The sequence below is a fragment of the Hippocampus comes genome, unplaced genomic scaffold (assembly GCF_001891065.2).
Source record: "Hippocampus comes isolate QL1 unplaced genomic scaffold, H_comes_QL1_v1.1 scaffold352, whole genome shotgun sequence".
Lineage (NCBI taxonomy): Eukaryota > Metazoa > Chordata > Actinopteri > Syngnathiformes > Syngnathidae > Hippocampus > Hippocampus comes.
In genome coordinates, this window is record NW_017804847.1 from 258,336 (window position 1) to 271,460 (window position 13,125).

The window sequence follows — 13,125 nt, forward strand, 5'->3', positions numbered from 1 at the left end:
CCTCATGCTCCTTCAGCTGTAGCGACTGCGTGCTGGATTGATGTGGAGTCAGAGGGGCAGAGTGAGACCCCTTTGCGTCAAAGCGGGTGAAGAAGATGTTTAATTCCTCCGCCAGTGAAGCATCTACGCTTACTTCTGGTGGACTGCCCTTGTAATTTGTTATGTTTTGTAAGCCCTGCCACACTTGCCTTGCATTTTTGTCTGCCAGTTGTTGCTCTACCTTCCCTTTATAGCCCCTTTTGGCTTGTTTAATTCCTCTTTTCAGGTTTGCCCTGGCCACGGCATACAGCTCCCGGTCTCCGGCCCTGAATGCAGAATCCCGGGCCCTGAGTAGAGTCCGCACTTTCCGCGTCATCCATGGCTTTACATTTTTGAACACTTTAATCTGTTTATCCACTGTGACATTGTCAGTGCAGGTCTTAATGTAAAATAAAACAGTCTCAGTGCGTTCATTTAAGTCCAAGTGATCAAAAATAGTCCAGTCCGTATTTTCAAAACAGTCCTGGAGCTGGCTGAGTGCATCTATGGGCCAGGTTTTGACAGTTTTCCTGACTGGTTTGGTTCTTATTCTGATGGGTCTATACGCTGGCACACTGAATAGTGAGATGTGATCAGACATTCCCAGATGAGGAAGGGGTATTGACCTATATGCACTCTTTAGGTTGGAATAGATCCTATCCAGTGTGTTTCTGCCCCTGGTGGGGCCTTTTACATATTGTGCAAACTTTGGGAAAACAGTTTTTAAACAAGCCTGATTAAAGTCCCCAGCCACAGTAATGGCACCCTCAGGGTACTGCATCTGCTGTCCGGATATTGTGTCGTGAAGTCTGGAAAGAGCTGTGTTTACGTTAGCAGTGGGGGGTATATACACAGCTGTAATTAGCACTACAGTTAGCTCTCTCGGTAGATAGAATGGCCTACAGATTACCGTCATCATCTCTAAATCGGGCGAACAGTAAGTGTTGATTACTCTACTGTTTGTACACCAGCCTTGATGAACAAAGACGCACAGGCCGCCTCCTTGCTTCTTTCCGGAGCTGTCATTTCTATCGAAGCGGTGCGTGGTTCGGCGCGTTAGCTGAATTGCCTCATCCGGTATGAGCGAATGTAGCCACGTCTCTGTTATTACAGACACGCTACAGTCCCCGGTGTAGCGCTTTTGTCTGACAACAGCAGCTCCATCTCGGCAATTTTGTTGACGATAGATCTAGCATTCGTCAGGAAGATGCTTGGCAGCGCTGGTCTGAGCGGCTGCTTCCTTAGCCTGGCTAGCAGGCCCGCTCTGCACCCTCGCTTTTGCCTCCGCTCTCTACGCCGCCTCCTAGTCCCGACAACAATCCACGGAGAGCCCGGTGGTCTGGCTATCGCTGGGGGTATATTCCACGTATCTCTGAAGTCCGCATTTATCGCGATTTCACTCGCAAGTCCAATGTTTTTTAACTCTGCACTGGTATATGTGTACAAGCCATTCACACACTTGATCACATTCGCACAAGACCACAAAAACATAACAAGAGACAAACTAAAACTAAAACCACGACGAGGGAGAGAGGTCCGGGCCGCTGCGCCCTCGCGCGCCGCCATCTTGCCATAATAGTGACCGGAAAATGTGTTTGCTTTAAGAATCACACACAATTTTTCAACCGTCCAATAATCTCTCAATGTACAGTGTTTTCAAAAGGCACGTGACTATTGTTCACTATTCATTGGCAGAAAGATACTTCTTCATTGACCTACATTAAACAAAATGTAAAACCATTCTTACGTATGTTTATTTAACCCTACAATAATTTGGAACACACAATTCCACAAAAATCTTTCAGTTGTGTGCCAAATTACCATATATTCTGCACTATAAAGTGCTTCAGATTATAAAGTGCACCTTCAATGAATGGCCTATTTCAAAACTGTTTTCATATATAGGGTGCACTATATCATTAGGAGCATGGAATAGAAGCTGTGGTTCATTATACATCCACTAGCTGGAGCTTCGCTAAAGTAAATACAATAAATACAGTTTTCTTTATATAGAGCCCTGGCTGCGGTTGTGCTATGCATCCACTAGATGGGGCTATACATACTACAGGGAATGCATTACTCAACTCAACTGTATTTATAGAGCACTTTCAAACAGCCATCGCTGCATAAAAAGTGCTGTACATGGAGCAAATTAACATATGCAACAAACAGTAAAGCAAATCGGTAATAAAAACAGTAGAATTACAATACAAATTCATTTATATAGAGCAGTGTTTTTCAAACTTTTGTGAGCCAAGACACACTTCTTTCATTGAAAAAATCTCGCGGCACACCACAAACTGAAACTGACTTGCTTTCCATCTAAACACAATTCAATGTGCTCATGGAAAATGTTAAATCACATTCATACAGTAAAGCCACATTGTAAAAGTAACAAGTCATTCACTCACTCACTCAGCACCAAGAGCAGCTGGGGGTTGTTTTGCTCAAAGAAACTTTGACAGGGCAATGGGGGAGCTGGGGATCAATTCCACAACCTTGGGGTTGAGAGACAACCCCTCTACCCTCTGAGCCATGCCACCCATTACATACAGAATTCAGGTTTCAAAAGGCAGATCATAAGACAATATATACAGTACTGGCTTACTTGCCAGTTAGAAGTTCATATATGAGGATTCCTAAAGACCAGCAGTCAGCTCCAAAGTCATGGCCTTTGTTCATTATGACCTCTGGTGCCACATACTCTGGGGTCCCACAGAAAGTCCAAGTCTTCTTTCCAAGACCAATCTTTTTTGCAAAACCGAAGTCTGCCTGTGGAAACCGAAAACAGAAAGCTTGTCAGTACTGAAAGAATTAAATATCATTTAAAATTTGAAATATTAACTTACCATTTTAACATAACCTTTTGCATCAAGTAGAAGGTTTTCAGGCTTGAGGTCTCGATATATGATACCCATGGTGTGAAGATAATCAAAAGCCTCTAAGACGCAACCTATGCAAAATCTGGCCGTGGGGTCATCAAAATAATTCCTTGGAGGGAAAGAAAAATCATGTTAAATACAAACAATTCTTCCACCTGCTTCTTAAAACCTGCACTTTGGGCCTTAACTGCGGATTCTTTGACTTGAGTATAGAGCTACAGTCCCTTATTGCAAAATCGCTTGCTTGATGACTGTTCCTGTGATATTATGGATTGGTTAGCCATGTCGGTGGGTTGAGAGGGATTGGGACAGGATTGTCCAAAAAAGAGAGCACAGAGAATGGGGGAGAACACTCACCATTTGCTAAAATATCCAGGAAAACTAAAGTCCGTGTTTTAAATGTAACACTAACTTAGTGTGAAACAGCATTGTCTCATCATCAACAAATATCAATATATCATAAAAGCTACTTATACAGCTATCCTTGCATTTTTTTCTGCAGTGTGGCAAAATTAGTCTGAAAATTATTTTGTTTTATTTCATGGTCTATATGACCAGTATTACTATCTATCCATCCATCCATTTTCCAATCCGCTTCATCCTCACAAAGGTCACGGGGTGTGCTGAAGTCTATCCCAGCTGTCTTCAAGCAGTTGGCGGGGTTCACCCTAAACTGGTTGACAGACAATGGCAGGGCACACATAGACAAACAACCATCCGCGCTCGCAATCCCACTTAGGGACAATTTAGAGTGTACAATCAGCCTCCCATGCATGTTTTTGGAATGTGGGAGGAAACCTGAGTACTCGGAGAAAACCCACGGAGGCACGGGCAGAACATGCAACTCCACACAGGAAGGCCGGACCAGAATCGAACCCTCCACCCTCCGAAGGTGTGTTACATTTGATTAAACAACAGCACCAATTTGACAGTCCAATTTAAAATCACTGTCCAGTCCAAGACCCAAGTTCGATCATGTTGGCCGAAAGTAACATTCAAGCGCCATCTGTTGCTTTGGCTAGCCAAACAGCATGATCCTTTTCACACACACAGGGACGCTACACACAATTGGTTTTGATGTTGTAACTTGAGTATCACCTATCTAGCTGTATGAAACTTTCTTGACATAGAAGTGTCTCGGATTGAAAAATGAATAGGATTTAGAGACTTACATGTCACGCAGCACCGTCCACAGCTCTCCACCAAGACACACCTCCAACAGCATGTAGATATGTTTATTGTCACGAAACGTCCGAAATAACCTAAAGTTAAGCATGAGTTTTCAATTTCAATTTGACACAATAAAATCTTTCTGTTATTTCATACCCATTTTTTAGTATTACATTCCTGACGTGGATGCAACAACAATATAAAATGAAAACAGAGTGAGCGAAGTGTGGGAAAAGTTCAAAGGTAGACCTACATTTTATCTGCCTGAGAGACTGCTTGCACAAGGCTTTTGTTCTACAATGTCATAGGCAAGATAAATTTCCGCGCAGTGGTGGGATCCTAGAGAGCAGCATTCTGCAGCACACTCCATAGCAACTCCAAAGAGAAGCCAGCCTGTAGAGCACTTCAGATATTCGCCTCTGCTTCAAGCAGTGTTTTCATTTTCATGCCTACTGTGCTCCTTCTCCATTGCACTTTCGTAAGTGTGCTCAAATGAATTTGAATGCTATGCATACATACAGGAACAGATTATGCCCCTTTCTCAAAGTTGTGCATAATTTGAAAAAAAAAAAAAAGCGGAAAGGTGGTCACCTGATGATGAATGCCGAGTTGGTTTGCTGAAGGATGTTCTTCTCAGAATAAACGTGTTCCTGCTGTCTGGTGTCGACAACATGCATCTTCTTGATGCATTTCAGAGCAAACGTTGTGTCCTCGCCTTTCAGCTTCACCTGAGACACAGTAATTAGGGTCAAAGAAAACTATTAACTTTGAGTTCACTAATTATTAACTCACAACATACTGTGAATTGTCGAAATCAGGGGTGCCCATTACGTCCATCGCGATCGACTAGTAGATCGCGGACGGGTCCCAAGTCGATAGCGAGGGGTGTAGAGGAGGGAAAAAAAACAAATGACCATTTGTGTGTCTTTGTGCTTTTAGTAATATATATTTTTTTGTTAATGTACACTGCACCCTAATCATCCTATAAGTCTCATTTTCACAAAAAGTATTACAAAAATAAAATAAAATAAAGCAGGTAAATCTTAAACTACGGTGGTGCGTGACCTGCGTTACCGGAAATTATTAGCGCTCAGCAGTCTGCAATTGCAGCTTGTGATCAGAGCTGTTGCGCTATATCTTTTGTCGTTGTCATTATTATCATTCAGAGTTTGTTTCATGTACAATTCACGGAGGGCTCGAGCAAAGAATAGGAATCTAGAGGGAGAGGGAAGCACTTTAAAATGGTACGTGTGAGCTATGATAGTTAACAGGCTGCAAAAGTGTGTCGCATGCCTCCGTGTCAGGCTGTTGCTCATCATGACGTGCGTGTGTATGTGCGTGCGCGTACGCGGTAACGGGTCGATCGCGGTAGGTTGGTTGATCGAAAAGTCGATCTTCAGTCCAAAAAGTTTGGGCACCCCTGGTCTACATCATTTAAGAGCTTCCATAGGAAGAGAATTACAGTGCGCAGATGTGTCAGAAATAACCAAGGAGAGCTCATATTTTGCATATTACTGTGTAGCTTTATACAGTACTACTATGGGCCATATTGCTTTCCGGCAGCGCAGATTTTACCAACATGTTTAGTTATTTACACTCCTTCATGACAGATAGAATCAGAATCTGAATCATCTATAATGGCCAAGTATGTAGAACACACACGGAATTTGTCTCTGGTAGTATACGTTACACTATTATTGCAATAACAAGCAACTATGATAAACAGAGACATGTCATATAAGTATTGAAAGCCTTTCCGTAATGGTACCATCATGCAGTAGTACCACCCAATGACAGTTGTGCAACAATGTGCAGAAATAACGTGATCAGTGGTGCAATACAATTCTACGATGGTTGTGCAGTTGGTGCGGATAAGCTTGGCACCATTTTTTTTAAGTGACCAGTAGCAGTAATTGTAGCACAACTTTCCAGTAGGATTTTCCGTGACCTTGTCTTGGTTCTACCGGTGTGCAAGTCTTCCGAGAGTGGGTAGGGTGGTGCCAATGATTTTTTTCCTAACTGTCCGTTGCAGTCGGATTTTGTTCTTTGTGGTGGCCCCTATTCAGTCAAAAATGTTGGACTGGATGGGACAACAGTCCACAGATTTTTACGCTGAGGGAATATGGAAGCTTATGCACAGATGGGAAAAGTGTGTGACAGTGCAGTGCTCTCTCTCTCTCTCTCTTACAGGTCTGCTGGCCTCCGCTCGTTCACTCACCTCCGTGAAGAGGTATGCCAGCATTTCTGCCTGTCACAAAAATAGAGCCCCTAATTGTTGCATGACAAAATAATGGAGGTAATAGGGAATTGGTTATTATTTTAAAATAACTGAGGTGATGAGTTCGACAACTCAAATATATACTGTGTGACGTGAGATTTCAGTAAAATATAGTTTACCAGCTCCACTCGTCCAAATCCTCCCATGCCCAGTGTCGCAATCACCTCCAACTGTTGGAAAGGCTGATTATGTGGTAAATGGACAATCCTCTCCTTCAACCTTCTCAGCTCTTGGGCTTCTGTAGAATCAATCTGTGGTGAATGCGGCCTGAAACAGGAATACCACAAATTATATTAGAATATTTTCCAACCCAGCCGCTGGGGGGCAGTGCCCTCCCCTGGGGGTGCACTGTTCCCCAGTGCCGGTCCCAAGCCCGGAGAAATGGGGAGGGTTGCGTCAGGAATGGCATCCGGCGTAAAACTTTTGCCAAGACGACCATGCGAGTTGGTAGGACGGTTTACAGGGGCGGATGGAAATTACTGACTCGCTGTGGCGACCCCTGAATAGGGATGTGCCGAAAGGAGAAGAAGAAGAAGAAGATATTAGAATATTTTCCAGAATGTATTGAAGAATTAGAATCCTGCGGTAGAATTAGAATGTGCGACACAGACCAGCAGCAGGGATATGAATATATTTGACAATCAGCTCGGTTGCCAATATGCATGTTTGTATGTGTTATTGTACTCACATGGCATTCCTTCTTTCATCACTCCTGGAAAGTTCTTCTACATATTCCTTCAGGTAAACCTGAAGTTCCTCATAGGTTCCCACCATCTGGTTAAAGTTGCTGGAGAGAGAACGAAAATTCTCACAAAAGTGTCGATATCTACAGCATGTGTTCCAAGACCAATCCATTTCAAGTACCAGGCTGGAACATTTCAAACCATTCAATCAATGAACGCCTTTTATAGTTTCGGCATTTCTCATGCTTAAAGGGAACGGTTTGGGATGTGTGCAAGGCAAGATTCGGGGGTGGGATGAAGTGGGGTAGGGGGGATTTTACTGTACAATGAAATTCGCACATGTGGGGCAGTCAAACTTGATTGGAATGTGTTGTCTTGACTGCATTGTCTTGTTAAAGGGCACGCATACATGACATGAATTAAAATGAATGCCATATTGTATCTTTCTGACTGTGTACATCTTTTCAACACCTGATATTCCGCCCCCTTCAATAATTCAACAGAGAAAGGAAGCAGGTACGCCCCTTGATCTTGGCATATCTAATTTTATTGACTGTATGAATTGCAGCTATATGCAGCATTTTTTTTGTACTTCAGGTGGTGAACATCATGTCACAGTGCCGAAATTTTAGGGTGTGTTTAATTAAAAAAGTAAAAAAGTGTGGAGACTGAAACATTGACTCACTCTCTGTCCACCACCAGACATTGTGTGTCATTCTCATTGCAGATGATGTTGGCCGAGCGGAGATCTTCACTGGAAAGATATGTCAACAAATTAGGATGAGATTATTTCGAGTTACCAAATAACCGAACCGACATTTTGCAGGAGAAAGACAGCGTATATCCACCTTTGAGGATAAGCCGACCTCTGTGATTTTTCTGCAATTTTCACATGGATGCAGTATTCTTAGTAGTGATGGGCAAAATAAACGCAGAAACTTCAAAGTGTGTGTGGCGTAATGAGTGCAGAGGTAAAGCAGAGCATGGATCGGTGACGTCCGAACCTTCCAGAAGCACCGTACGACGTGACTGATTCAGGAAGTGGATCGCTGGTTTGGCGGTGAGACACAGTGTCATTGCACCCATAAAAAGCGCAGCAAAACACGATGGGAGTTCCCCCACAGAGTTTGTGTCGTTTTCACTCCACTGGCTATATTTGCAAATATTTGGAAATTTTAACGATGGAACCAGAAAAAAGGAGGAAGAATGCCCCAGTTTGGGAGTTCTCTCGGAAAACCCATCTTCAAATATGTGACAGTGAATGGTGTAATTTAGCAAACTTGGCCGGTCCAAACATCGACAGACGCGAAGATCCATTGCAGTTGTGCCAATGGCAAAAACATCCATCCATCCATTCACTTTCTGATGCGCTTATCCTCACAAGGGTCGTGGGGCATGTTGGAGCCTATCCCACCCGTCTTCGGGCAGTAGGCGAGGTACACCCTGAACCAGTTGACAGCCAATCGCAGGGCACACACAGACGAACAACCATCCACGCTCACACTCACACCTAGGGACAATGTAGAGCAGGGGTCGGGAACCTACGGCTCGCGAGCCATATGTGGCTCTTTTGATGATTGCATCTGGCTCGCAGATAAAACAAAATATTCTCGCTTGTTTAATGCATCCATCAATTTTTTACTGCTGATTTCCTGTTCAGGGCTGCAGTTGGCTACAGGAGCAATTTTGATTGGATAATACTGGCCTGCGTTGGCCGTTGCTGCAGAAACAGGACAACGCCCCCTTTTGAATCAGCCCGCTCGGTCATTAGCTCAAAGCTAATCCTAAACGAATAAGATGGCGAAAAGAAAAAAAGATGACCAGTATGGTATACTTCAGGACGAATGGACCGAAGGATTCGTCTTTGTGGAGGGAACAGGTTCTGCAGTGTTTCTAATCTGCAATGACAAAATACCATCGATGAAACGGTTGAATGTAAAGCGGCACTTTGACACGCGCCATGCTTATGTTGGCATCAAAATACCCTGCGGGAGACACCAGAAAGTAGTGTGCAAGCTAGCCAGCAGCAACTCCGCATATGGACCACGTATGTTTTTGGAATGTGCGAGGAAACCGGAATTCCCCGAGAAAACCCACACAGGCAAGGGGAGAACATGCAAACTCCACACTGCGCGGCCCACATAATGTTGAGTATTATCACAAAATTATTTAAAAATACATTCATAGGCTTATTATACTGACAATTTGGTGAATTCACTTTTAAAATAGTTATTTATATATATATAAAACCTGCCACGTATGTTTTTGGAATGTGCGAGGAAACCGGAATTCCCCGAGAAAACCCACACAGGCAAGGGGAGAACATGCAAACTCCACACTGTGAGGCCGACATGCTAACCAGTCGACCACCTTATGCCGCCTCGAGCAAGAACACAATTTCCCAAATTTATTCCAACCGACTTTCATGTACCTTTCTACACCAGCATCAACAGTGCCCTGACAGAGATGTTTTTTCTAAAGCAGGAGAAATCCTCATTCAAAAACAGAATCGCCTCAGTCCAGCCATTTTGGAAAAACGTTTTATTTATTTATTTTTTTAAATAATAAGCAATGAAACATAGCGGCCGGTGATCGACTAGTTAGCGCGTTGGCCAGACACTGTCGAGGTGCAGGCTTCCATTCTGGCTGCGGCCTTCCTGTGTGGAGTTTACATATTCTCCCCATGCTTGCGAAGGTTTTCTCCGGGTACTCTGGCTTCCTTCGACATTCCAAAAGTATGCGTGGCAGGTTAATGGAACACTCTAAATTGTCCCTAGGTGTGAGTGTGAGTGCGGATGGTTGTTCTTCTCTGTGTGCCCTGCGATTGGCTGGCAACCAGTTCAGGATGTCCCCCGCCTACTGCCCCAAGACAGCTGCGATAGGCTCCAGCACGCTCCTCGACCCATGTGAGGATCAGCAGATCAGAACATGGATGGATGGATGAAACGTTACCTGTGGATGGCATGCAAAAGAATGATGGACGCAAACAAGTACTAAATGTGCTCACAAACCTGATGAGAGCTTTCTCACCAAAGTAGTCCCCAATTCCCAGGGTCTTGATTTGCTGAGGCTCAGCAAAACCTTCGGTGGTTTTTGTCACAATCACCTACAGATAGCCAACATGACAAGTTCCAAATCAGTGTTGGTCAGCTTGTGGAAAAACTAACATTTGTGGTCTAAATTGGGATTGATCAGAGAATGAAATTAATCATCTTTTGCTTTTTAAACATCTTGATTGTAATGCCTGCTCTATTCTCAAATGGCTCTCGGGGCACTTTGTCTGATTTTAAAATTATTTAAGAAAACTTAGGGAAAACCCATTGTGAGACAAGTAAAGGTTTTCATTTCTTATCTTATCAATCTTTTAAATATGAAGGACCTTCAATTTAATAGTTTAGTTTGTTTTAACCAAATTAGAAGTTACACACGCACACACAATTCACGGTGGACTTTATATCAAACTGTTTATTTTCTTGGTTCTCCTTGCTCTGAATGTCTTGTGCTGGTTTGGTACCACGGCGTGTCCGGAGCTATGGCAACACAGAGGCAGCTTTGTCTCTTCAATTTTCAGGAGCCTGTCGCTTCGCAGTGGCTGAGTGTCCAAGCAAGTTGCTGAACGATCCCAAAGGACGCACGAAAACAGATAAGAAAGCCAACTACAACACCATTTTCATCTGTGTTGAATGCAACGGGAAAAGGAAAAATGAAAAGTTTGGGGCAGCGGCTTTGAAAATGCCCGCTGGGCACGTGGTCAAGTAGATCGCCGCAGGAAGAAAGCGGGTGGGTATGATAGTGGTCACCTTCATAGTTGAGCATACGGAAATTCATGGCCACAGCCCTTCATATCGTATTCCAAGGCGGACTCCTCTTTTCTTTGTGTGATTTTCATGGGTAAACCTTTGAGAAGCAAAACTTTCATGCACCTTGTTTTGACCACCTGAGGCCTGTTATATCGATGATTGGCACCGATTACATCATGGCGTTGAGCGATTGTTGTCATTTTTGCAATGTAAATATGTGGATAACGGCCGTCTTAAACGACACAACATTGATTTGTGAATTGTCAACCAAGAAAGGTTTTCGTCACGGCCGCATATCCCACCCCCAAGCGGCTTGCTGCAAAACAAGATGAATTTACGAGTTTTTGTGATTTCACACATACCGCGAGTATTAAGTGTGCTGGCAATGTTCTAGGCTAATGAGGTGTCGGCGAATTTCTCCCGGGGACATGCTAAACTCATTACTGGCTAATGTTCATTGGAAATGTAGACAGTTCTGTTCACTGAACGAGGGAAGTTTCCTCCCCCTGGGGGTGAAAGCTGGTGCAGATTTGCTTTCAATCTTCCATGAAAGTGTGGGATTTTTAAACCCAGTTTCTGTAGCGTGTGTTCTAAAAAAGGGTTGGGGGGCGGAGATTAGAAAAGGAGTTTGGCTGTGTGTTGTTGGGGTCATATCTATTGCATATTCAACAATAGATGTGTGAGGATCAAATCTATTGACAAAAAGAGTAAATTAAATCCGGAGAAATGTAGAAAATGCTGAGAAAATGTATCTCGCTGAAAGTGCTGAAAGCACCTTGCATACTTGTGGGGGATACTCATTCCCATTGGGACATTCAATTGCTCTTTGTTTGCAACCGTTTCGATCAGGGGTCGGGATCCTACGGCTCACGAGCCAGGTGAGGCTCTTTTGATGATTGCATCTGGCTCGCAGATAAAACAAAATATTCTTGCTTGTTTAATCCATTCATCGATTTTTCACTGCTCATGTCCTGTTCAGGGCTGCAGTTGGCGGCAGGAGCAATTTTAATTGGATGACACTGGCCTACATTGGCCGTTGCTGGGTAAACAGGTAAACACCCCCTTTTGAATCAGCCCCGCTCGGTCATTAGTTCAAAGCTAATCCTTCGACGAATAAGATGGCGAAAAGAAAAAAAGATGATGAGTATGGTACACTTCAGGAAGAATGGAGGGAACCGATTCTGTGGTGTGTCTAATTTGCAATGACAAAATACCATCGATGAAACGGTCGAATGGAAAGCGGCACTTTGACACGCGCCATGCTATGTTGGCATCAAAATACCCTGTGGGAGACAGCAGAAAGGAAGCATATGGACCCGGCAAGGTGACTATAATTCCGGAAGTGTCGATGGATCTTTCACTTTCACCATTCACTTTAATGGTGAGTATTATCACAAAATTATTTAAAATAATGCATTCAGAGGCTTATTATCTGACATTTTGCTTTTAAAATAGTTTATATATACATATACATGAGCGAAACACAGAAGGGCATTGGTAGAGATACCAGAGGAGCCAAACATCAGCTCCTGGTTGACAGAACAGTCGCACAAGACTGCAGGTCCCGACATACCAACCTGTGCACAGCCTGGATTGATTACAAGAAAGCCTATGACTCAATGCCACATACATGGATCACTGAATGCTTGGAGTTGTATAAGGTGAACAGGACCCTAAGAGCCTTTGTTGCGAACTCGATGAGGATGTGGAAAACCACACTTGAAGCCAATGGCAAGCCACTTCCCCAAGTCTCCATCAAATGTGGCATATACCAAGGTGATGCACTCTCCCCACTGCTGTTCTGCATAGGACTGAACCCCCTAAGCCAAGTAATCACCAAGACAGGCTATGGATACCGCCTCAGAAATGGAGCTACGATCAGTCACCTCCTCTACATGGATGACATAAAGCTGTATGCTAAGAGCGAAAGGGACATAGACTCCCTGATCCACACAACCAGGATCTGCAGCAGCGACATCGGGATGTCATTCGGGCTTGAGAAATGTAGTCGGATGGTGACTAAGAGAGGAAAGGTAGTCCGCACTGAAGGGGTCTCACTCCCTGAAGGAACAATAGCAGACATTGAGGACAGCTACAAGTACCTCGGTATACCACAAGCAAATGGCAACCTCGAACGATATATATACACGGTGTGTATATATATATATATACACACACACACAGTATATAGGATTTTTTTTTTTTTTTTTTAAATATAAAAACAAAAAAAAATCCTCGTCTCACCCCTCGGGGGGGGTCCATCCCCCCTTCATCCCGGGTCCTCTACCAGAGGC

General features: G+C 43.7%; 1 protein-coding gene across 1 annotated transcript in view; it reads right to left on the reverse strand.

The window, feature by feature from the left end:
- prkg2l (protein kinase cGMP-dependent 2, like) overlaps window positions 1–13,125 on the reverse strand; it is a 20,214-nt gene that overhangs the window by 4,327 nt on the left and 2,762 nt on the right. Inside the window, exons 4-11 of the mRNA XM_019877013.1 lie at window positions 10,043–10,137; window positions 7,717–7,785; window positions 7,037–7,135; window positions 6,468–6,615; window positions 4,662–4,798; window positions 4,073–4,162; window positions 2,868–3,009; window positions 2,627–2,790 (exon numbers count right to left, since the gene is read on the reverse strand). Of these exons, the coding sequence (XP_019732572.1) occupies window positions 2,627–2,790; window positions 2,868–3,009; window positions 4,073–4,162; window positions 4,662–4,798; window positions 6,468–6,615; window positions 7,037–7,135; window positions 7,717–7,785; window positions 10,043–10,137 (944 nt within the window). The remainder of the gene's footprint in view (window positions 1–2,626; window positions 2,791–2,867; window positions 3,010–4,072; window positions 4,163–4,661; window positions 4,799–6,467; window positions 6,616–7,036; window positions 7,136–7,716; window positions 7,786–10,042; window positions 10,138–13,125) is intronic.